The sequence below is a fragment of the Pocillopora damicornis genome, chromosome 4 (genome assembly GCF_964200805.1).
Source record: "Pocillopora damicornis chromosome 4, jaPocDami1.2, whole genome shotgun sequence".
NCBI lineage: Eukaryota > Metazoa > Cnidaria > Anthozoa > Scleractinia > Pocilloporidae > Pocillopora > Pocillopora damicornis.
Window position 1 is genome coordinate 23,920,752 of NC_142673.1, and position 25,579 is coordinate 23,946,330.

Sequence of the window (25,579 nt, forward strand, 5' to 3'; positions counted from 1 at the left end):
TACTTCAGAGTTTCTCCGGTTTCACGTACTAAAAGAAACTTATAAGCTTAGTGTGGTTAAGTAGAATAAAATAAATGAAAAAAAATTTTCATTTCCTGGGCCGTTTATTTACTGTTGTGACTTAACTTTATGTCAAAAGTACATTTTTTGCATCAACCAAAGCACATAATTAAAATTGTCTTTAAAATGATGCCAGTAGGGCAGTATGTTAATAAGTGAACCAGTCACACAGTTTTCCCTGACATTAGGCACATGAAGATCATTTACATTATTTACTTAATAGGTGCGCATCCCATCCGGGATAAGGGGGATTGGTAATGCCCCCAGTCGCTTCATGCTACAGAAACTCGGGTAAGCTCCAGCCGGATGGCCCTCTTGGTTTGAGCGTCGACTTTTACCTTTTTTTATCTTACACTAGTTAGAAATAATTTTAAGTGGTGTTATCATGGTTACGTAATTTTACACAAATATCAATTCGTTGTAGACAGAACTGTGATCGTAAACAAAGTCTTTAAGATGATCAGCCTTTCTCGCGTTACTGAGCTCACAAAGGCGAGTTGGTGCGTGGAAATTAAACGAGTAACACAAGCTGTGTTTAATGCACATGAACGCGCATTCCAGATCGTCTGCTGTCACGCGTGACACTATAGTATGCTGAAGGAGTGAATGTTGCGTGATCACCGGGTGGATGATTGCGTTCGAGGTTCTGGCAGCTTGAAGGTAAAACAGCAGAAATACAATTTGAGTGAAAGGAGAAAACGTAATGATTTACTTAGTTTTCTTTATTGATGAAATGTATAATTAATCTGTCATGAGCACCCGTCAACCAAGGTCTCCGTAACTTCGTCATTTGCCCTCAGGTGGCAATTACTCGAGTACCTCGTCAATAAACAAAGGATTATGGGTAATTCCGCGTTAGGGACTCAGAGTCTTTCATTCATCTCAGAACTCGTACGACAATTCGCAACTTTTCGTAATCATACTTTTCCACGCAAACATTTTAGAATGAGAAGAAGCAGTCTAAATACATTTTGTCTGGGTATTGGCAAAGGAAATTCTTTTTCACCTTAATTACTCTCCCTTGTTTTTCCATGTATGGATACACTACCAGCCAATTTTTCGATGGACGCTCTCAAAAAAAAAAAATTCATCTTTTGCGCTCCTCTGAATGTCAAAAGTTTTTGCTATCGATTGCGTAACAATCCACTCAATTATTTCAATTAGGCGGTAAATTTGACTTGGTTCAAAAGGAAAATAGAGAATATAACGTATATCTTCACCATCAGGAATGAGGATTTAGGGACGGGGAGGGGTGACTGACCTGCACAAAGAGCCAATGCAATGTCTGAAGCCTTATCCGAGGGTAACATTTGCCTTACTGAGGAGAAGAGAAACACGTATGGCTCCATAGAAACCATAGCTTTTAATTCGGTCATTTCGATCCCGGAGCCAATTCCCAATGCAAAGATCACTATTCCGTCGTCCTTTAGGTATTGAGCTTGTTGTCTTGTCCGCTCAGCTGGGAAAAACATTGCGAATGAATATAAACAAAACTAATCATGAAATACGTTATATATAGCGATACTAGTTTATCTCAAATAGCGATACTAGTTTATCTATAAGTAATTGTTCTTGGCTGTGCACTGAATGAGGAAGATGGTAAATTCTGATAGCAGTTGTCGAATGGACAAATATGTTGTTCGTATTGTCACAAGCGTGGGGCAAATAACTTAGGGGGAGGGGAGGGGAGGGGAGCCCAGCGTTTTCCAGATCCTTATAAGGCTTTGTAACATTCTAATGATGCCCACTCATGGCAGTCAATTGGCAGTCAACTTTTTACTGTCGACGTCCCCCTTTATACTCTATTGGTTACGACTGACCCCCCTTTGGCCTTCACGAAAAGCAGTTTTTATTTTTGAAAGATTTTTATTAATGTTATTGTAGTCAGGAAGATAGTCTGGTATCTTAATTGACTGATGAAAATATCGTGTATAAATAAATTTATCGAATCGTATCGTATTGTAAAAGCATGTGATCCCACCAAAATCCAGATACTCGAATAAGCTTGATTTTTAATGAATGGCCCCTTGGTAATGGCCCAACTGACCAACGAGTTTCCTTAGCTCAGTAGTAGAACATGGGTGCAACAGTGGTTTTGAAGTTCATAGTGGATTTCTCATGTGGGACCACGAGATTCTAGTCTCTTGGTGGGACTCACACATTTTCATTCTGCCCATCATTCGTTGCAAAACGAATAACATAATTCTCTTGCTTATTTATTTTCTCACCACTGTTGCTCTTTCCATCAGTAATCACTAATAGAATGTGTGGCACATTCGTCCTCATTCCACCCTGAGCAGAGAACAAATCCATATGGGTTTTGTTGAGGCCACGGTCAATGTATGTAAGGCCGTTTTGATAGGTAATGTTAAGAACAGATGGTTTTATTGCATCTGCAGTTTGCTTGGATGTGAATCTTATCTCTGTTTGCGCCTGGGTACTAAAACTAACCACACCCACATGTGTGTCTGATGATTAAAGAAGGAAGAAATATATTTAGGACTTTGTTGCTTTTCTAAAAAGGTGTTAAAAATTAATTACATAATGAAAGAAGCTTGAAAAAAAGAAAAAACAGTTAGTTAGATGGTAAAGAAACACAGATGAAGTATTGATAAACCAAAGCGGAAAGACGAATGTAGAGGATGATTAAGATTTACACAAATCCCAAAAGACATTAAACTCTTTTACTGCATTTTTCTCTACAATTCACAAACCATGGCGTGGCCCTAATATCTCAGTACTATATAGTCTAAATAGTCTTCTCGCCCTAATCTTCTCGAGAGGCGCCTAGGGGGGATTAAGGCGAGGAGGCAATTGGCCCATGAGACTATGAGCTATCTTTTTCGTTGTGGAGTCGTAGCAGGTCGAGGTCAGGTCAACAATGCAATGACCAGACTGGCGAGGTCCTAAACAGTTTAAATAAAGTTTTGAAATAACTAGCTGAAATAATATTTGCTTACCTTTCGGAGATATTTGAAAATGATCAATGACTTCGTTGATAAATCTTTTCATGTCCAAGTAATTGTTTTGTCCAATGCTGCCAGATGAGTCAAGAAGGAACGCCACATCCATTGCAAAAGGGCAAACTGAGTGAAACAAAAATGTAAGATAAAATTTCCAGCTAAAACGACGACAACAGCAACAGTAGTAGCTGCTGCAACAACGGCAGCTTTACAATCTTTGCCATTATTTCTATTTCCATAGGGGAAAAAAAAGAAAAAAATTAATTAAGCTGTGAATTTTGGACACCTGCCTTACTCTAGGAGCAATTGACAGATCGGGGCTTCAGGACGAAACCCGGAGGTAGAAAGTTCTAGAGACATATGTTGCAAAGTTCATGGAGATATGAGTCATTTTTTTTAACGATACTTTTTAGGTGCGACCCTGTACAAACTCGGCTCTATTTTACGTTGCCGTAATTGACACACGAAAAGTTGAATACCATGGATAAGAAGGAAGAATATGGACAAATAATTAATGAAACCGTTTCATTGTAGGCTACAACAATTATTTTTTTATATTATTTATTGTCTGTCTTGTCTGATTAGAATATAGCCACAATTTGTCTGCGGGCAGCTCGGATCTCTTACATAACATTTCTAGTAGGGAAAGTTTGTAAATTCTTATGTATTAATTGGCGTTATTTGGTAAACTTTATTTTAACCTTGAACTAAAAAAATTTTTTGATAAAACAAATAATGGCGCATGATTATCTATTTCCGACAAGTTCCAAAGAGTAGACGGAAGTTTTTAGACTTCCTCCGCGTTGTCCTCTCATGCAAATTTTTAGGTTCCTTAGCGAGGGAACGTGATGCGTACGGAAGAAAAATGCTTTTAAAACGATGAGCTGATAAGCAAGCTGATTCTGAATAAGTTCAAGAATAAACTGATTCATCCCACCTGCAGCATGTGTGGTTAGAAATGACACCTGCAGCTGCAAGAGAAGGGGAAGACAAAATTAGCTTATTCACGCAGTTTTTCCGTATTTTAACATTCTGCCCTAGCTGAAATCGGGGATGAGAGAGCCACAAAAAAATTTATTAAATTCGATGGATTAGTTTGTTTGACCAGTGTTCTGCAGTGCAGTAACTAAATACAGTTCAGTAATAAATGTTCTCTTCTTACCACACAGTACATTTAAAAACACTGTTTACCGCCCGGCGAGAAGGCAGGCGGCTTCCTCAGTGATTATAATAAACGATGTTCATAACTGTCCGTTGGTCAGTGGATTGATCCCCGCACTTAACTCTAAACTAGGTCTCCCAATACTTATTCTGGTCCGAAACCATTCTTAATTTTCTTTAAAAAAAAGCCATGATAGTTTTCGATAGAAAAAGATGTTTAGACAGTACTCGACATTACGCGACTCTGAGCATTAGTCACACTGCTTTGGCTTCAACTTGAAGCAGAGCAAAAAGGGAGAAAATATTGACAATCAGTTTGCATTTTCATCAATCATCAGCTTGAGTAAGTACCATGATTTTTCCCTTCACTAATTGTGTTAAAGAAAAATTCAATTGCTTCTCTCTGTACTGACCTGCAAAAGGAAGACTGCCTTTTTCACGATCATGTTTGGTTCTCGTTCTTGCTTTTCAACGAATATATCAATGTTGACGAGTTTCTTGCAAAATTAAATAAACACATTAGTGGTTAGCCTTTGTGCCGGATCATTCCAGCGCAATACAGCTGTCTCGAACCAAGGAAACCAAGAAAGGCCCTTTAAAAGGTGTGAATTAAAAATTCTATGTTTGTCCTCGCAAATGGGCACCTATCAATTTCACATGCGACAGTTCATTTAGCTCTCTATGACGTATCAAGTTAGCCCCTCAAGCAGTTTCCTGGAGTCGAGGCTGTTATGCAATGTGAATCAAGATGGCGGTCACCTTGTCTAGAGGTTTGTTGTTTTTGTTGGTTGTTTGCTTAAAAAACTGACAGATTTTGGCTCTAATTCTTACATGATTATATTTTTAAAACGCTTAGTTATTTTCCCACCCTTTTTTGTTTCATTTTGAGCGGTTAATATGGCATTTTGACGAATTATTTGACGTCGTCTGATTTTTAACGTAAACGGCCAGCCGTGATTACGTATAGCATTCATATTGATTGCTGTACTCAGAAGATGCGCGGGTTATAGGTACACATGCTGGGTGATTTATTTTCTTTTAGGAGCATAGTTGTATGTATTTTTGTTATCTATTTATTGTATGGGTATAATTTTAATTATCTAAATTTGATGGTGACTTTATGTCTACTTGTATAAAACGCGTACTGTTCATTAGATGAAGGCACTTGACTTTTGAATTATACACTGTAAAAAGTGCTCTACATGCCATCCTAGAGGTAGCTGGTGTGGGATGGTACTGATTGAAATTTTTGGAAAATGAACCTTTCAATCTTGAATTTTAAGGGGTTTAAAGCACAAAGGAAACCAGATTGTTTTCAGGAACGTGTGTATTATTGTTCTTTCACTGTTGAAATATCAGTTGTATAAGTCTATATGTCTTAGTAGAGTAATTATATAAGCAGACAGTTAGTACTCTTCATAGCCAGAAGTCTTCATTTATGCACATATCTTCATGTTAAAAAAAAGTGTTACCATTAGAATATCTCAGTATTATCTTAACACTATCCATTTCTGAGGGAAAATATGTAACTTTGCAACATTTGTATCTGTCTCTTTGACTCGTGTTTTTTTTGTCAGGTCACAATGGTTTGCCTGCTCTAAGTCATGGATTCTTCAACAGTGTAATGCTTTGGAGGGCAGGACCTCAGGGGTTAGTGATATCTAAAAGATACCTAGAAATTTCATTGACAGAACAGACTAAAAGTGCCCCTTATACAAAATGGTGCACAAAATGTTCTGTTGCCTGTTTTTTCCAAGAGTCTTACCTCAGGTGGAAAAAACTTGTGATAGCCATGTTATCAGTGGTCATTTACTGAAAGTTTTCATAAGTTTCTACTGGAAACTTAAGTAGTAAAACAGTGCAAAATGTTTGGCAGATACATTGTATCTAAAGAATTATTTAGATACTGGGAGAGTATGGAATGACAACTGTTGTATTTTGTGTGGAGATTTTTGAGGAGGACTGTACTTTTTATTGGTCTAAACATTTGCTCTCTCTTGTAAATTTTCAAAATTGCAAGTGTTTCTCTTTCCTTTGAAATATTTAAAACTTAGTTGGATGCAAAGATCTTATAAAATCTCAGTATAGAGGTAGGTGACATCTGTAGATGTTTTGGTTTGGACTTTCTTTAAATTTTTTTTTTCACATTTTTCTCTAGGCTTATAGCTGCAAACAAAAACCAGAGTATAACCACAGGCTTTTCTGCTAAGCCTAAAGGAAAAATTGACAATGCTGCAGGTAATTACAGTGTATATTACTTAAAGTGTGGTGAAATTAACATGTTTTCTTGTTTAGCTTTATCAAAATTTATCATTTCTAAGAAACTTTTCGTTCCTTTTCCAACATTTGGTTCAATGAAAATGAGCCAAATGTTTAACCCTTTAACTCCCATGAGTGACTGAATCAAAATTTCTCCTCACAATATCAATACAATATCAACCAGATAAGTGATGAGAATAAAGAAAAATATCAATTTGAGGATAATAAGTTGATCCAATACTGAATTCTCTGAACCAACATTATAAGAATTTTATGGTTGACAGTAAGAAGAAACACAAATTTGATCTAGGAGTTAAAGGGTTAAAACACAAGTTTTGTGACTGTTATAGCCACTAAATGTAAGTAGATTTGGTACCAGAATCAACACAAGACCAGAAACCTTGTGTCCTGATCATTACAAGGAAAGCTTTAAACGAGTTGCTTAATAACTTCTTTTTTTTGCTCCACTATAACCTTTCTGCAGAATTTGTCCTAGCCACAATTGATGATATAGTGAACTGGGCTCGCAGGGTAAGACTGAGTGAAAAGATTTGTACAAATGCATGTTGTGAACACAGTGATAAGAATATGTTTCTTTATCTTTTTGCTGTCTTAAGGTGTTTATCGGTATCAATGTAACAGAAAATTTTAGTATGTATAATTATGGCTACACCACCATTGTAGTTTGATATTTTGTAGTTGATGCATAGATATAGTACTATAGACTGTACAGCAACTTACAGCTTTGGATTTGTTTTCTAACAGCTACATGTATATACACTTTGCTTTTGATATTGCATTGTGTTAATATCCTTTCTTTTGCTTTCAGGGCTCCTTGTGGCCAATGACATTTGGTCTTGCCTGTTGTGCTGTGGAAATGATGCATTTTGCTGCACCCAGGTATAAAAAAGAAGATTGTGTTTTATATTATTTACCTTTTGATAAAGACAGTAGTAGTAGTAGTAGTGATAATTGACTCTGAGACCTGTTTGTACTTTTCTTTAGGTATGACATGGATAGGTTTGGTGTTGTGTTCAGAGCAAGCCCTGTAAGTATACATACAACAATCATTGATATCATGTGCTACCATTTTAATAGTTGTCTACACTGAACACTTTGTTTTAATTGACACATGTTACAACTTCTGCCATGCATTGTTGACTGTTATTTTTTAAGATATGAAATACATGTAGATGGTATTTGCGTTAGGTTATTCAAATTACCATTTTGTTAATATGTCATAGTATGACTTCAGAGTGGTGAAAAACTTGATAGAAACTCAGTCAACACTTTGGAAGGCACAACCAAAGAATACTCATCAGAACTACATGTACATCACATATGGGCCAAGTGTAAATTTATGTACATTTTTCAACCCTTAGCAGTTCTTGGAAACAATCTCTTTTACTTTGTGGCTGGAATTTAAGTTAAAGGCTGTGTTGCTGCAATTTTTTTTTGTTAATGTAGGGCAATTGATAAATGAAAATAGTTGGGTATTACTGAGACACCTTAGAGTGATCTACAGCTGTACATGTAGCTTATCAATGTACATTTTTATATCATGCTTACCATTCTCTAAACTGTTGCTTTGGGCAGCGTCAAGCGGACGTGATGATTGTGGCTGGAACTCTGACAAATAAAATGGCTCCTGCTCTGAGAAAGGTACTTGTAGATGCAATGGTCCATGGTGGTGAAAAAATTTTTTTGAAGTATTTGTATGGTAGATATGTAATATTCTTGGTTTGACTTTTTTTCATTTAGAATCTTTAAGAATACGTGCATACACATAAAATGTATACACTTTTCAAAATCTAAGTGACAGTTGCATGGTAGTTGTTACAAACTCAGACAAGTAATTTGCACAACTGATTACTGTGCCAATTACTGTAGAACAGTAGAAGTGTTGGATTAGTCAGGCTTTGTTATAGTGAAACTTCAAGAAATTGATTCTCTGTAGATGTTTCTAAGCCACTTCATATTCACCCACTACTTGATCCTTGTTTCAGGTCTATGACCAGATGCCTGAGCCTCGCTGGGTTATCTCAATGGGAAGGTATGAGGTGACATTTTTCTTGTGGTGTGAATGGTTTTTGTGTTACTGTATAATTTTCTGGTGGGTCATTAAAACGGCAATATTAACGAGGAGTTGAGAGGGCCAGATTTTAGCCCTGGCAGGGTCATTGTTTTGTGTTCTTGTTCAAGATTCTTTGTTGAGCTTAGTCCATCCTGTGTATGGGAGGCCAGTCCTTTGCAGGCTATGCTCAGCCTTTCCTCTCTCTCTCCCTCTCTCCCTCCCCCCCCCCCCCCGCCTTTCTTCAGCATTTTTATTGGCTTCCCAGACGGATCACCATCACCCACTAGATATGGTTGGGAAGAGGTACTGTGACAGTACAGTGTCTCATACAATGACACGGCAGCTAGATCCAGTACACTAACTGTTAGATCACCGTTTCTATTAAGGAGTCTAAATGGCATACTCGTAACCTATGATGGACTTACGTCACATCCAAGGAGAGAAGCAGAACTCTTACTTAAAGGCATTTCTTGTCACAGAAACCCTGATAAGCTTCTCTGTCTTACACGCGTTAAACTTTTGATGTCTCCATTTTGATGATATCTGCTTTTGCTTTCGCATCTGAACAGCTGTGCAAATGGCGGAGGTTACTATCACTATTCCTACTCGGTTGTCCGTGGCTGTGACAGGATAGTTCCAGTAGATATTTACGTCCCAGGCTGTCCTCCCACAGCAGAGGCTCTGCTGTATGGAGTGTTACAGCTGCAAAAGAAGATTCGCCGCAGTGAGCCTATCAGAATGTGGTACCGCAAATAAGGTTAGTACATAATAAGATATTTCTGTTAGATGCCCGAAAAGCTTCCCTTTTTAAACCCCTTTAAACCATATCATCAGTATGCATATTCTCCTCAGTGTTCTCTATACATTTGCGAAGGTGTTGACTAAGAGAATTTGTCAAAGAATGAAGAGTTTCTTTAATTGGTGATCATTTCCTTTATTCTCGTGACCTTAGTGTGTGATTCAACTACTATACTGTTAGGAGAAATTAGACGCTAGTCACTTTTAGGTGTGAAAGGGTCAAGAGAGGCACTTGTCATCGATTGAATAATAATAAAATTCAAAGCCAGTGAACCCTCTAATGATTTCCCGTAATCAATTCAAAATTGCTTTCCGCTTTTCAATCAAAATTTGTTCCAATCGTATGTTATTTACATTCATTCTTATTTTTTATTTTTATTCTGCTTCAGGTTTTCGCTGTTTCCCGTTTTGATCCTTTGCTGTGTGATTGTTGGTTTAAAATTCCTTTTTTTACTGTACATATAATGTAAAAGCGCTTGTCGCTCGCAATTTACAGGCTTTGACATTGAAATTTCTGATTTCACAAGTATTGCAATCATTTCCTGCCCTAATTTCCATATCACGGATACTGTGCAAGAGGTAACGAGATCGAAATGACTGTCTAACTGAAATAGGAAAGTCTAGATGTTCCCCTTTGTTTGACAGGTAGAATTGTTCAGAACTAGGAATTCAATGTATGGTGTTTCAATCCTCGGAGAAAAGTGAAAGTAAATGATATTAAAGCTTATTTGTATGATTGGTGCTTTATTTGAATCGTTTTAAGACGGATGGCTCTGTATTTTTTCTTCAGTTGGGTTACCCTTGGTTGCTCTAAGGAGAGAATGTGACGAAAAGGCAGGGAAATTGAAGCTACAAAATTTTTTTTAAAACTACGGATCTGATACTAATGAAAGATGGTTTCTGATCACTTTATTTATTATTTTTTTTATCGATGACGAGAGGAATTTTATATCCCATCCCGCATTGTTTTGTTAAGGCTGTAGAATTACGTGAGTTTGCACTGCCTTGTCCTAGTTGTTTTTAACCGTGCGTACGTGTTGTAAGTGTCCACCGTTTCCTGTATGGCTCCGGAAGGCACATTGGGGGAAAGCTGTCTCTGAACAGGCTTTTAAATAACCTGCTTTAAATTAACGAACAAATATGATAATGCTAGATGCACTATCTTCAGATTTTCAGTGTTATTTTATTGTTGTTGCGTATGTTCTTTGCATTGAGGACGTTTTTTCTCATGATTTGAATAATAATCAATTCCGGGCGCCATTTTGGAGTAAGGTCTAATTCCGCCCACTAATGTGGCGATCTTGAAGGCTCGTAATGAAAAGTGAGGCTTGATGCTCTATTGTTGAAAGCGCCATTCAGTGTGCTGTTCTTAGGTAGCGAAGATTTTCTACTGATTCCAAGCATCATAAACCTCAGCCCTTTGCGGAAACTGGGAAGACGCCATGCGTACAGGAATGGGTTGATGGCAGAATTGCAGATGACGCAGAGAAATGATGTGTCCCTCAACCAGTGGATTGCCTCGCATGAGCAGTTTGTACATAAATTCATGATGTATATTAGAAGGCAAGGTGTCGCGTAGCAGATAGTGAATAGGATCAGAATGCAAGTAAACGTGGAAGTCAATTTTTCCTCGAATAATGTTGCTTTCTGATTCGCAAAGCAGAATCCTCGAAGTGTTTCTTGCCGGAGTTTTTTCCTGCTTTGGATAGTCTTGATAATTTTGAAATAAGCGTAAAGGAGAGAGCACAGAGTGACCAAAATCACGACGTTGGCAAATAGAAACGAAAAGGTGCGATAGCCCATTGCGAAATAAGGACTTACAAACACGGGCGATAAAATCCATATCATTCCCGAAACCACGAATACTCTGAAATGGTTCACATTTCGTCTGTATTTTAAGGGTTTTGCGATCGCGAAGAATCGCTCGAAGGTAAGCGCCATGATGCTTAGAACGGAGACAGTGCAAGGCAAAAAGTACAGCAAATGCAGTAACCTGACAAAACTTGTTGAAGAAAGAGCTCGAGCTTCCATGAGGTGATACACCACTGACATAGGTTCTGTTGTTATTCCGACAAGAACGTCGGTCATGGCGAGGTTGACGATGAAATATGTGAATGGTGTACGCAAGTTTTTAAACTGGGGTGGACATTTAAGAATGACAAGACACACCAAAACGTTGCAAGGAACAGTCACGACTGCCAAGAGTGCAGATATAGCGGCAGTGAAAGAAGACAATGAGGTTGGTGGAGGAACCGTCATACATTTGTCTTGGCCTTCCGTCGCGAACATGGTCGACGAGCTACTCAAAAGCTTCAAGCTTAAACTTCACAACTTTTTAAGTTATTAAATTTGTTACCAGACGTGCGAGTTTCATGAGAACTGTTTTCCTTGTCCTCAGCGGGATGTTTACTTAGTCCTTAAAGTAAAAAAAATAGAGTATATCTTGATATTGCGTTTCCGTTATAAGAGGTTTTTTTTTTTAGCCGCCAATGCAGAATCAGATCCATATCCTGATATCTCAATTAATAAAAGCGGGATTTCTGCCCCGGAGGTACCCTATCTCGTGGGCTTAAAACAGAAAGAACGCATTTCTAAGGGATGATTTGTCTAAGAATTGTGATCCTAAATTTCACGTCTCTTAAAAGACGCTTTCATAAACATCTAAAACTTCAAATGCAGTCACTTATGTTGAAATTGACACTTTGGCGCTTGTAAGAAATTTCAGATTAACTATTCCTTTACGATGTTGATAATGGTAATTAATATGAATGCATTCTGGTAACTTTCACCGCTAGTACATTCAAAAGGGTATCTTGATATAAATCTATCTTTGTTCGAAAACGTGCAGCAAAACTTGTTCATTCAATGTCGTCTAGAGGAGGGTGACTTGGTGAATAGGAGAACTTCACAGCTATTGAATTTCGTCAGCTTCGACAAATTGAACTAAAAAATTAATTATTCGCGAACGTGATGCTAGCTCCTTAACCTTCCTTGCTCCAATTAGAAACTTTTAAGATGAAATCAAACTAAAATTTTTAATATCCTTCCCTTAATTAACAAACGTTTTCTGTCCGCGAGTACTCTGGAAATTTGCTTTTCGAACTCGAATACCTGGTGAGTATTTGTAGTTTAAGAAAAGACGTTTCCGACTGACGAAAATTTCCGTCAAACTTTAATTGATATCTGACGTCTCAGATAGCGAAAAGTACGTTTTAAGTCGGAAATAGTCCTCGTGACGCTTAAATTCACGTTTTTGGGTTGTTCAGCCACAAATTTAGTTCGACGTGAGCCTTAAGGGTGTTGTTGTTCTTTAAAAAAAAAGACAAATCTGGCTTAAGACGCACGAATCGTTACGTAAGCGAGTTCACGCTCTTACTGTCATTAGCTTATCTTGCATTTGCAGCATTAAATTTCTAGAATAACATAGCGCTAAGAAATGATAGATGTTGATGTGATTAAAAACGAATTCAACTTGCAAAAACTACTTTAGTCTATATGTCCTTACCCTTCAGTTCATTTTAATGGTGATGAGAGCTGCCAAGTAATTTGAACGCAGCTGTTCTCGTCGTAAATGTTTTTCGTTTCTTTTCCTTCCCACAAAACTTTTAAATCATCGGTTAATTTTTCGAAAAAAAGAATGAATCCTTGATTACCAATGGGATGAAACCTTCCTTGACCTACAAAATCTGTAATCATTTATCACGGATAACAGTCTTACAGCAATTGAAGCAAAAATGGAGTGGAAGCCCTTTTGGTGATTTTTGAGTGCAGGTTTACTCTTGTACGAGGAAATGTTGTAGGGATTATATTTCGCTTATTGATATTGAAGATTTGGGAAAGAATTTTTCCAGGCAAATTTCAATGGGAGCGTGGTAAGATTTGGGATCTAATAAACTCCATCATGTTCTTTCTATTAAAGCCATCTATTTTGCAATACAAACCTTTTTTTTGTGATCGATGGCCTTACTTGAATTAGTCAGACGGGAACATTGTTTATTTCGTGTGCAGTACGTGAACAGGCCTAAAGAGATAAGAGTAAAGAATAGTTGTGATAAAAAAAGGAAAAATTTTGTTTCATGTTACACGCATTGTTTTTAAAACTGAACGGTCTGGGAACTGATTGACCTGCGTGTGCATGCGCACGTTTGGCCTATAAGGTAGCCTCCTTTTCAAGACCATACTTCTAATCACAGCTACGAGTATTTTTATTTCAAGTTACCATGAAAAAAATATTAAGCGTTTGTAGCGTGTCTGTTTTCCTCTTTGTAGTGTTGTATTTAATGTCATGGCTCACTTGTTTGGCCGCTTACCTTTGAGTTGTTACCGGAGTAATCGGGGTTTTCCCGCATGAACTTGCTAGGAGCTTGTAAACTTTCTGTCACGAATAATCGAGCATCTTCCCTCTTTCCCAGTTAGGCATCGCTTATTATAATCCACCCCATTATAATCCATCTAAGGCTACTTTACGTCACGTGGTAAAAATTCACCGGAGAGGTATCACGTGATAACCCTTGCCTACGTCGATATTTGCCCTTCTATTATTTCCGTATAAAAGGAGCAAAGCCAGCGGAATGTGTCAGCTCAAGAGTTTCATCTTTATTGCTTTACATGGAAGAAAAACAAACGCGTTTTGTAGACCCCAATCGAACCTGGGGTATTAATACAGGTTGACCGCTTAATACATGTTCGATTAAGGGTATTATAAAAACGATAAACAACGCAACTTTATGCCATAATTGACCACATAATTGATCATAGAATCTCGCTTGAATATACTACTTACTTTAATTTTGGGAGAAAAACATGGATCAAAATTATTTGAAAAATTATACTCACTTTGAAGTAGCCGTTCAATACAGGTGGAGGACAATAAAAACATGCCGTTGGGACTCACTCAAAGGTGATGACGTCCGCTCTATAGAGACGACCGCTTAATAGAGGTGAAAATACGATTATGAAGCGGAAACAAATCCGGGATTTAGACAAGCGACCGCTCAATAAGGGATGACTGCTTAGTACAGTGCGGTCTCGATTGGTTCTGGAAAGAACAAAAATGTGAAGCAATTTGTTGTTAACGCGCGATACGAAAATTAATGGGCCCGGGAGGGTTATAAGATAATTAATCAACTTCCCCATATTTCTCTTAAAATAAAGACAACAACAACTTTGTGTGGCTGAAAATGGGGAAGTGGGTGACAAGGTGTTCAGTTAAAAGTTTTTAGCCTCATGGACCCCTAAATTAACAAGAAAAAACTCTAAAACGAGATGACGATGACTGGATGACGAGAAGGGAGTTGGTCTTCTTGCAGGGTCACTGTTAGCATTACTTGGTAAAGAGGAGGGAGCTGGGCCTCCTCTCTGACTGGAGGGAGTGGGCATCCATTACAAAAAAAAAAAAGTCCAGGGGGTAGAGATTGGATAGAAGTGGGCCTCTGAAAAGCGGCATTCCCCCATTGAAGAACCCCAAAGAAACTGAAAGGCTACAAAAACGAAAAAAGAAAAGCATGCAAGGATGATGCAACGTTACAATTTTAATGTATAACATAGCTCTCCTGGAAAATCCAGCGCTTTTCCGTGCTGTTATGACCCCATGATAAAGCTCACAGAAATAGTTCGCTGTTGGTAAAAACCGAGCTTGTAGAGTCTGAACTTTCGCTGTTGCCATGGTGGCATTTAAAATGGTTAGGTCATCAAACACTTTGGGTTAAAACAAAGTGACAATTAACTAAACTCATGATGTGATACTACGGAATGATTTGAAGTGGGAGACGCAGTAAAAAGATGTCTATTTTTTTTGTTATGGGTACTACGTCATCAGAAGCGTGCCACACTGCTACGACGGCCTACAGTGATAGGAAACAGGTGTTATTATGTCTGAAGAAAGATTGAAAACTGTGATAAAAAACGGCAGATAGAGGGGATTCGGCATAATTTTAAGTCATACATTCAAAGTCACCATTCAATTGCACGAGGAAAAAAAAACGTATTGCCTCAAAAAAGGGACATGTTTAAAAAAGCTAAGCTTTGGTATCATCTTCGCATCATGAAAAAGGATTTTGCGCATCAAAATTCCATAAAGTTTACTTTTTGTCAATCTTGCCCCTTTTTTATTTTTGTCTGTTTTGTGGAAGTTCAATAATATTTGCAGTGTTGTACAAACATCGGAAAGACACATTATTTCTTTTACAAATGACTTATGATTTTTGTCATAGGGCGCTGAGTAACTGAAAAAGCGCCTTGAAAGTTGAAAAAAAAATCCTACTTGGTGTCCTCTGAATAAATCCTATTTTTCATCACAGTCACTCTTCCATTCTTGTCTTCGGTCACAGTTTTTCACCACACGGACCTCCCAGCCGGCAAATAACACATATATATTTGAAAACTGTATATAGCAGTTGTCAGAAACTTTACAATTTGAAAATATACACGAAATATATATATATCTTTTGTTTTCTCATCCAAAAAAGACACTTTTTGAGAAGAAAACAAAGATGTCTATATTTCATAATATTTTCCATAGATGTATATACATATATATGTATATTCAATATATATACAATATGATCAATATATAAAATATGACCCCACAATTGTAGTATCATCCAAGCCATGCCAGAGGGCTCGAATTAGATGAACTAGTGAGGATGTACAATGGCGAGACATGACTCTTCCTAGATAGAGTGCTTAATTTGAAAATGAAAGCAAAGCTTTTTATTGATAAAGAGCCATATCTAACTGCAGAGTCATATCTAACTCCGGCTCAAACTTGAAGCCAGTTCTACAAGATACTTTGAGGTAAATGTCTTGATACAGTAGCAATCAAGTTGTGTGTGTTTTTCTGAGGTAATTCACAAAAAACTGATCGAAATTAAAGCATTAGCAATGATAAATCAAGAAAGTAAACCGAAGAAAGTTTAAAAGGTGAAAGAATTATGTTTATCGTGAAAAATGGAGGGGGGGGGGGCAGGAATTTTTGCAGGAATTTTTATATTTACATATGTAAATAATTTATCCGATATGATCCAACGTTATGTGGTAAGATGCAAAGGAAAAGTTGAGAAAGCGAGGAAATCGCTTTAAAAATCTTATCAATATGTTCGACCTAAAATGCGTTTGTTCTGGCTGAACTAACGGACACATGTCCGGTCCTGACCAATTTGAGGTATCTGTCTCGCTCAAGAGCTCGTGCCTTCCAATCCAAATGGAAGCACGCGCTCGCTTACTTATATAGAATTGTGTGTTCTTCCCATAGTCTGTCGATCTTAAACCAGATATTTTCTTGGAGGTTTACCCTTGGCAAGTGTACAAAGCAAAATATGAAAAGTTTTTCCTCGATATGTCCTCTTTTCTGAACACAAGTACTTTCTTGTCTCAACAACAAAATTTGCTCTATTCTCATTCGTTATGGCTATTATTTTCTCCCAGGCCCAAAAGAGCTTGGAAAGCTTCCATTCGTCAATGCATACAACGTGCACTTGACTGATAGTGATTAGCATACATGCATAGGCATAACGACATTGAATAATACATATGGACGGTCACGTTATTGCAATGCATTGAACAAGTGTCACTAATTTTTGTATGCGAGCGTTTTGGAAGCGATTCTAAAAAATATACTTTTACGGGTACCTTTGGTGAGACGAAAGCGTAAAGGAATTCCGTAAGGTTTATTTCTAAACCTACCAATATCCGTTCTGTTCTCAGACTGATCATGAAGTATAAATGAGTTTACTAACCTTTCATTGTAGTAACTCCATTGTTGAAAAAGTATAGATATTTGACGAAGTTCGGTATTAAAGTACATCTGAAAAGTCAGAAGCAGATAGGGGACAGATATAGCTTAAGTATAAAATCAAAACTTAATACCACGCGCGTATTGAAGAATTAATCTGTGCTTTTCTGATGTAAACGCATAAATATGCTGTATTACGGTTTACTAATGATCCTCAAGTTTTAAAAATCATTATTTTCAATCTGTGTTACTTCTATCTTCGACCATTTCAGATTTCTTTTTTGTTGTTGCACGAGATGCATCGGTTACAAGTTTATTAATTGCCAGTCATATCTTACACAATACTCGACCTCGGATTAGATTTAACTATTACATTATGAGCCTAAGATTTCTATCGCGTGATAGATGTCGAGAACGAAACCTGAATCAGCTAACACAAGATGTATTCTCTTAGCTCTTATGAATACAGATCAAGAGTGAATTATCTTATTATTTTAATGTAAATCTACCAGTCGTTCAAGACATTCTGTTGCAACAAGAAAGGCTCCTATTTCATTTTACATACAACCAAACAATGTTATACTTCTTACTTTGCTCGTTATCTACAATCAGCAACGTAACCAAGAGAGGTACAGTGATACATGGCATCATTTTTGGAAACGTCGTTCATCTGTGAAACTATTAGCGTTGGCTTTGTCGACAGTTTTAACTTAAAGTGATGGATCGTAAGATTTTAATTAATTTGCGTTTAGCTGTCTTATAGATGACAGTCATTCCTTCAAATTGACCTGAAAATAAACCCAAGATGGAAAATATCAACGCAATTCTTTCATCAATTTCCCGATCGATAGACTTAATTTAGTGACTCCCTTCTCTAGATGTAAAATTGTTGCGTGCTATAACGACGCACTTTCGAATCCGTTCCTTTTCAGCGTTTCTTAGCAGGTTAGTTGAAGTTAAAATTGTCATCATCAGTTCTCAGCGTTATTTCATAAACCTCAAATACATCAGAAAGGAGTTGGATGTGATTATGCACACTTCTTCGTTCTGCTTCTTCTAGATAAAACTGAAATTCAAAGTTGTTATGGAAAACATGACTGCAGTGAAATGAAGATGATATTATAATATACCTTCTCACATTTGAACCTTTCAGTTGTCTACATTCATTTGGTGATTGAAAAAGACATTATTTACCTTGCTGAACTTGATTTGACCAATTCGCTTTTCTTGTCTCTGGCACTAGTTTAGTTTCTTTCGTATATTTTCACTTTTTTTCTATTTCTGCCTTTAAGAGTTAAACTCATTCCGGAGGGGGAACTGACATTTTCGGTCAAATTTCTTATCAATATATAAATGCTTTTCAGACGTTTGTTTATCAGCAGGATTGATATAACTATATAATGCATGCAGTACGTACTATAAAAAGTAAACGTAATGATCCGGTGCAATGCACAGCCCAAGAAACTTCCTAGTTTTATATTGTCACAATTCCTAACAAATAATACGCATGGTTACCTCGCATATTCAAAAGGAGTACGACACAAGATTCTCTAGTATTTTAATAGGCTTATAGGAACAGACATAAACTACGCAGTAGAAATCGCTTCAATCTGGATGTCATGAAACTGTAGTACTGTTAAAGGCCTTTTGTAGCTACCTTACTGTATGTATTAATTATTCAATTAAGATGTGAGATCTTAAACCAAACGACCAGTGATCCTTCCAATCTGCTTAAAGTAACCAGTCAAATTGCCTTTCTTCAAACCAGCTCAATACCAAAACAATAAAATATTTGTACGAAGGAAATAACCTGTATTTGAGCGAGTACATTTCACGGTTTCAAAGTAGATTTCATTAAATGGAGATTGAACTTTGTGTCATGCAATTTTGGTCCGAAATCATACTTGAGATTCGAATCAAACTTGCGCGGCGCGCTCGTGCGATTTTGAAATCACACGTATGATTTCGTCAGACCTAATAATATACTTCCAAAGATTTCAGAACGCTCATTAGCCAAGAACAAGTCGATTAATCCCAATCAGTGCACAAAGTTGCTATTGAGTGCAAAAGTTGAATTGAGCGCAGAAAGTTGAAATTAAATTGATTGATAGGTAAGGCGTGAAAGCACAACAAAACAAAATGGCGGAAAAGGGAAGTAAAAGCTAAAAGACACAACCCGGCGGAAACAACTGGCTAAAATTCTGGAGGTCTTGGGCATCAAAAAACAGCCATGAAAGTATGAACCAGAGGCCCCAAAAAAGTTATTGGGGAGTGCTGCGAAACAGTTCGTTCTAAAGACGGAGAAGATTTATACGAGCGCGATGGCTTTCGTGTTATGGTTACTGCTGTCGACCGATACCTAACAGAGAAAGAGTACAAACGCCCCATTATTCGTGATAGAGAGTTAGAAAGCTTGAAGCAAGTTCTTGAGGGAAAAGCCTGCCTATTCCGGCAACAAAGCAAAGGCAGGCGGCCGAGCCAGTGAGTCAAGGCAAGGAATAAAAACAACTAAAGGGGGAAACAGAGACAGATTTTTGCTTATGCATTATTAAGTAGTAATCACATAATTTTCCCGTGAAATTTAGGATAAATATGCACTTATAAATTGAAGACTACAAATTGCATTCTTTTGGGCAATTTGGTCAGCCTTGTTAAAATTTACTGGTGCCGATTTATCCCAAATTACACTCGAAATCATGTGATTACCTATACAAACTGCGCTCCACTCAGTTTAATTACTATTTTGTAAAAGCCGGAGCACTTAAGGCAAGCCGTATGCGTAATAACAACAGACTCAAAATGAGCTTTCAAGAGAGCGTTTATTTTAAAGTCAGATAAATTAACGGCTAAACAGTAAAACATATGGGAAAATGATCGCCAAATTGGTGCCGAAAATTCAATCTGTGTCCATGCAATTATTTAGATTTAACCGAGCGTTAAAATTCTGATTAATGACATACACGCAACTGAACCAGGAACGGAATAACTCTCCAGGTAATTGCGTAACTAAACTAGAAAAAAACACGAAGAGCAAGGAGAATAAGGCCATAAAGATTGGATTTCTATTACTTCTTTTAATCAAATCCAGTAATTGCCCTCCGTGAAAGTGCTTTCGCCAATGGCTGTGTCACCAACCCACAAACGCAGCAGCAACAACGTGCAAAGCCTAAGCTTCGCTTAGTGCGACGAGTACTGTTGTTTGGAGTGTGGCTTTCGGCTGGCATTATGTGAAACTCAATACCAGCTTTACAATCTTTGATGGTGTCAAGTTTTTTGTTCTTAATCTCACTAGACACGCTGCTTTTCAATGAAGCTCCAAAGGCTCCTGTGGGAGATAAAAAATAAGAGAAATTTAGCAAAGTTCGAAGCCAAAACTACTCAGTGTAGCCATGACTACACTGAGTAGTTTGATAAAAAATTTCTCTTAAATTCTGCCGTCTTTTAGTCGACCAACAATCGTAATTGTTGAACTCTGACGTACTGAATAAAGACAAAATTACGGCAGCAAAAACAAATCAAGGGAAGTTAAACGAGACGAAAACCAAAAAGAAGAAAAGGATAAGAAAGCAAGAAAAGAGCAAAGTGGAATTTCTTTGAAAAGACTCTAACCAAAAGTTTACTGAAAACAATTTAAATGTACTCTCAAGTGTATTTTTTTTCTGTTTATCTATGCTTCTTAATTGGATAATAAATTTCAAATCAAACAAATCATATGCCGAGAATAGTGCCCTAACCGACCAACCTGGAAACAGCTTGTCCAATTTCGTGACGATTTGCATCGCTCCTGAACACTTCACCATCTTGAAATAGTAGAGTGTGGTCGTGTAGGCTGAGGAGTTTGTGTTTCCAGTGGAAAGCATTTTGCGAAATTCTTCTTTTTGGAAACCACGGCTTTCCAGATCTGCGCTCTTCAGCATCTTCATCAGATCAATCTCGTTTGTTGAGTATGTAGGATTTAGGATTCTCAAGGTAATAGTTTCGTTATACCTCTGGTCTGCAACATTGAAATTTAGAAAGTTAAATCTGCTGAATCTTAGAACAGACATACTGGGCTTCTGGGCTTCTTTCCCCATTCTTTCTCTGTCCCTTTTGGTTCCAGATGAATTTCGGAAAAGCGTTTGACGGTAAAAATTGACTCTTAAGGTTGATTCACAAGGAACCCGATTTACATCTATTGCCCAACTGTTACCGTTAAAAGCCAGATACACACGGACAAAAGTTTAGATAACTTATCAACTGCAGGGTGAGTGGAAACCAAACTTACAAGGACAAAAATTATTAGCTCACAAATTAACTTCATTTCCAGTCAGGTCTGAGGTACTCTGGTTTAGATTACTCGCTACGCCTTGGCACAAGCTGATTGCTAAAACGAGCGTTAATCGTGGTCATTTATAGCTGCAAGCACGGCCGAGAATACGAATAATGCAATACGTGTGTTTATACTGATCAAGCATCAAGTTGGACGGATATAAATTGGACTGAAACAAGGTCGAGGTCTATAACCACAGAAGTTCAGCAAAAAAAGCATCTAATATCTGTTCATATTGACTGAACAGGCCTGTTCAATTTGTCTTTTTGGTCGAAAGATTACACCATTTAAACCGCCAAATAACTCTCATAAAATGTCGTGGCTTTCATCGTGTTGGTTATCTTCAAAACATGGTAAAATTAAAACGTTTGCCAAAAGTTACGCAATATGGAGGGGACCTAAAAGAATTGCTGAGCAGAACGCAGTTCCGACTCATATTGCCCTTTCGGAAAGCCAATTAAAAGACAGTATTCCTGTAATTTTGTCTAATAGGCGCGTCAGATAACATTGATAACATAAAATTTCTTTTGGCTCGAAACGAGTCCACTTTTAGCTGGAGACGTTGAGGCGTTTTGATGCCGCTACTTTTAAGCTGAAAGGAAACCCGAAATAGTTCGGTGATGATGAATAACGAGATAATTGATAACCGGTTTTATAAGTAAATCACGGAAACTGGTCTGCTCGAACCGGGTGTGGACTTTTCGTTGTAGTTATGACACCATTTTAATGTTGAGCCTTTTCTCAGCTTCAGTTTGTTGAAGAGGAACTTGAAGGGCTCTTAGAATGCCTGATTATTTCGCCATGTTTCCTAAATAGTCGCACGGAACAGGCTTTTTCGATTTCAAGCAATTGAAATGATGAAAACAAAATGCCAGAGATAGTTCGGTGATGATTAACTTGATAATCGAGAATTAGATAATATCATAAACTTAGTCTGAAAATTTGAGTGTTGTTAGGACACTATATTGAGGTTCAAAATATTTTTTGAACATGCAACTGCCTGAAATGGTTCGGTGATGATTAACAAGATAGCAGATAATCAAGCAAGTCATCTTTCCGAAAAGGATTTGGCTCGAATTCATTCCATACATGTTGGTGCTGTTATGATTTCATAATCAATTTCAAAACTATAATAAGCTTACATAAATAGCTCGTTGTTGGTTAACACCGAACTTGTCGGATCTGGACGTTCGTTGTTGCCATGATGACGTTTTAAATGCAAAATGACCAGGTCATCATACTCTTTGGATTTATAAAATACATATTTTCACCGGTGCTGAAGTAGTGTTAAGACCATGCTTCAATTCAGATAATGTTTTTTAATACAAAAAGTGCAGAGGTAGAAGTTGAGCTCAATTGAACAGACTGATGGTATTTTCATTTACCCGGCTTAGCTTTTGCTAAATACACGAGACGCAGTGCATGTGTCTGTACCAGCAGTATTTTGTTTAGGTGAGACTTACCCCAAACAGATAATCTCTAGGTGATGTAAGGAGAAATCAAAGATTGATAAATATCAACTGGATTACGTAGAGGAAAATGTGTCTCCATTTACAGCTACACCCATAGTTTTTTTTTTTTAATTTTCAACTTGAATGACCAGTTAAAACTCCCGCAAAGTACTATACATAATCTTTGCAATCAAGAAGGACATTTATATTTTTCTAATTGCTAAATTTTCTTTTGTTAGGTTGAAGGGTGACTTATTTTGGTAAGAACGAGATACGACCAAATCATTAGGTTTTTTCGACATGCAGGTTTAACCTCAGTATTTAAAGTTAATCATGTATACAATTTTTTTAATTCCACACTGACAGCGAGTACTAGTGGTTGAAGATTTTTGTATGAAGATAGGATGTTTGTGTCATCAGCAAAAAGATAGAAGATAGGTTCCATAGAGCAAGAATAAATGTCATTAACGTACAGTAAAAGTCCTGACAAGGAGCCTTGCGGAACGTCTCATGTCGTTAAGATTCTTTCAGACACGTTTGGACCAATTTATGTTGTTTGCGTTTGGCCTTGTACATATGATAAAAACCGTTTATTGAAAACTCCGTTAGAACCAAGGTGATGGAGTAAGACGGCGTAATGGCGAGGCGCATGCACTGAAATTAAATTTCACGAGCAAACAAAAATAAGATATAAAAGCGCATTCTGGACTTGATTTCCCGCCATAAACAGAGATTGTTCCATGACAAGTGCGCACGCACGATTTTTATTCGAAAGTTGCGATGCATCAAAAAAACGAACGAGTGAGCGTAGCGAACGAATTAGTTTTTTTTTTGTTTTTAATACCTTTAAAGAAAGAGTTAGCCTAAATAGACTTGTCTTTTCCTCGAATCTTTCTAAAAGAACAGAGAAGTAAGTGCTGGATGAGGGTGCGACGCAAGGGAGCCTCTTTCGGTGTAACGCTATTACACCTGATTATTTTCGGTTTGCTCGTCTTGCGCACTTACGAAAATTTCAATTTCACTGGACAGACATCTATAAGATATCATGGTGTATGTTTGATCAATAAAGCAAACTAAACTACCCAAAGCACATTGGAAGGCATCCGACCCTCTCCTGAAAGTGGACTCTTCTTCCACTTTGACATGTCCATAATCAACTGACATGAAAGCCTTTTAGCTTTGGTTTTGGAAGTAAAACACTTCTTAATGATTGAGCCCGAAACTAAGAGATCCAACCCGGCCCTTATTTCATCAAATAACAAGCTGTGGTTGAGATTGCACATAACAAAGGGTTAGTTTCCAAGGTTGTGATTGTCAACTTAATAGGACACTGCCCATTTCTCCTTGATTTTTTCAACGGATTAAGTTTAAAGATGATAGAGTTCTCTTAAGCTGTCATGGTTTTCAGATCAAGAGTACCAAGGTCTGAGGATCTGCCTGCTGAAGCAAGCATGAGCAGCATACTTAGTTTAAGAGTCAATGAATCATTAGAAAGAAAATTTGGTTTTATTAACTGAGTCGATACTGTAAATTTGCCACCCTGATGAGTTAAAAAGTCTTAATAAAGGCCAATGTACATTATCAACTCATTGGATAACAGATAACAGTGGGGGGGGGGCGTATCTTTTCCTTCCCATAAAAACTTTTCCTTTTGCCTTCCCACAAAAACTTTTAAATCATCGGGTGAATTTTTCGAAAAAAGAATGAATCCTCACTTATCAATGGAATGAAACCGTCCTTGACCCACAAAACCTGTAATCATTTATCACGGATAGTAAACTGTCTTACAGCAATTTAAGCAAAAGTGGAGTGAAAGCCCTTTTGGTGCAGGTTTACTCTTGTACGAGGAAATTTTGTAGGAATTATATTTCGCTCCTTGATATTGAAGACTTGGGAAAGTGCTCTTCCAGACAAATTTCAGTGGAGCGTGGTAAGATTTGGGATCCAATAAACTCCATCATGTTCTTTCTATTAATGTCATCTATTTTGCACCACAAACCTTTTTTTTTGTGATCGATGGCCTTACTTGAATTGGTCAGACGGGAACATTGTATATTTCGTGTGCCGGTGCGTAAACAGGCCAAAAGAGATAAGAGTAAAGAAGAATTGTGATGAAAAAAGGAAGAACGTTTGGCCTATGAGGTAGCCTAGATAGAAGTATCAACGTGCGATACGAAAATTAATGGGAGGGTTATAAGATAATTAACCAAGTTTGCTCAAAATAAAGACAACAACAACTTTATGTGACTGAAAATGGGGAAGTGGGTGACAAAGTGTTCAGTTAAAAATTTTAGACTCATGGACCCCTAGAGTACCTTAAAACCTATGGGGATGCACACGATGGATGACGAGAAAGGACTTGGCCTTCTTGCAGGGCCACCGTTAACATTCCTTGGTTGAGAAGAGGGAGTTGGGCCTCCTCATTGGCTGGGGGGAGTAGGCATCTACTAAAATAAAAACTCTCGGGGGTACAGATTGGATGGAAATGGGCCCATGAGGGCAGAAGTGTGACGAAAGGAGCACTTCATTCCCACAAGATGCAAAGCATTCTCCCATTACCGAACCCACAAGGAAATTGAAAGGCTACAAATACAAGACAAGGTATGATACAATGCTACAATTTTTAATGTATAATATAAATTTCCCGGAAAATCCAGCACTTTTCCGTGCTGTTATGACCCCATGATAAAGCTCAAAGAAATAGTTCGTTGTTGGTAAAAACCGAGCTTGTAGAGTTTGGACGTTTGCTGTTGCCATGGTGACATTTAAAAT

The 25,579-nt window shown here is 37.5% G+C and overlaps 4 protein-coding genes across 4 annotated transcripts; 1 reads left to right on the forward strand and 3 right to left on the reverse strand.

Moving 5' to 3' along the window:
• Nucleotides 1-91: 91 nt before the first annotated feature.
• Nucleotides 92-4,840, reverse strand: LOC113683585 (matrilin-4). Its single transcript, XM_027200842.2, has 6 exons — nt 4,598-4,840; nt 3,961-3,994; nt 3,021-3,146; nt 2,289-2,528; nt 1,322-1,519; nt 92-713 (listed from the first exon to the last, which is right to left on the reverse strand). The coding sequence occupies exons 1-6, from the start codon at nt 4,628-4,630 to the stop codon at nt 460-462; spliced, it is 885 nt and encodes a 294-aa protein (XP_027056643.2). The 5' UTR covers nt 4,631-4,840; the 3' UTR covers nt 92-459.
• Nucleotides 4,841-4,874: 34 nt separating this feature from the next.
• Nucleotides 4,875-10,042, forward strand: LOC113683573 (uncharacterized). Its single transcript, XM_089205655.1, has 10 exons — nt 4,875-4,954; nt 5,762-5,834; nt 6,343-6,422; nt 6,928-6,974; nt 7,273-7,343; nt 7,449-7,491; nt 8,040-8,105; nt 8,450-8,496; nt 9,087-9,274; nt 9,705-10,042. The coding sequence occupies exons 1-9, from the start codon at nt 4,933-4,935 to the stop codon at nt 9,271-9,273; spliced, it is 636 nt and encodes a 211-aa protein (XP_089061781.1). The 5' UTR covers nt 4,875-4,932; the 3' UTR covers nt 9,274; nt 9,705-10,042.
• LOC113683572 (melanocortin receptor 5-like) lies at nt 10,043-12,790 on the reverse strand. The gene has a single exon (XM_027200827.2). It carries the CDS (start codon nt 11,602-11,604, stop codon nt 10,603-10,605), a length of 1,002 nt encoding a protein of 333 aa, XP_027056628.2. The 5' UTR covers nt 11,605-12,790; the 3' UTR covers nt 10,043-10,602.
• Nucleotides 12,791-19,859: 7,069 nt separating this feature from the next.
• LOC149047322 (uncharacterized) lies at nt 19,860-21,033 on the reverse strand. Its single transcript, XM_089204296.1, has 2 exons — nt 20,790-21,033; nt 19,860-20,372 (listed from the first exon to the last, which is right to left on the reverse strand). Exons 1-2 carry the CDS (start codon nt 20,968-20,970, stop codon nt 20,122-20,124), a joined length of 432 nt encoding a protein of 143 aa, XP_089060422.1. The 5' UTR covers nt 20,971-21,033; the 3' UTR covers nt 19,860-20,121.
• Nucleotides 21,034-25,579: the final 4,546 nt, after the last annotated feature.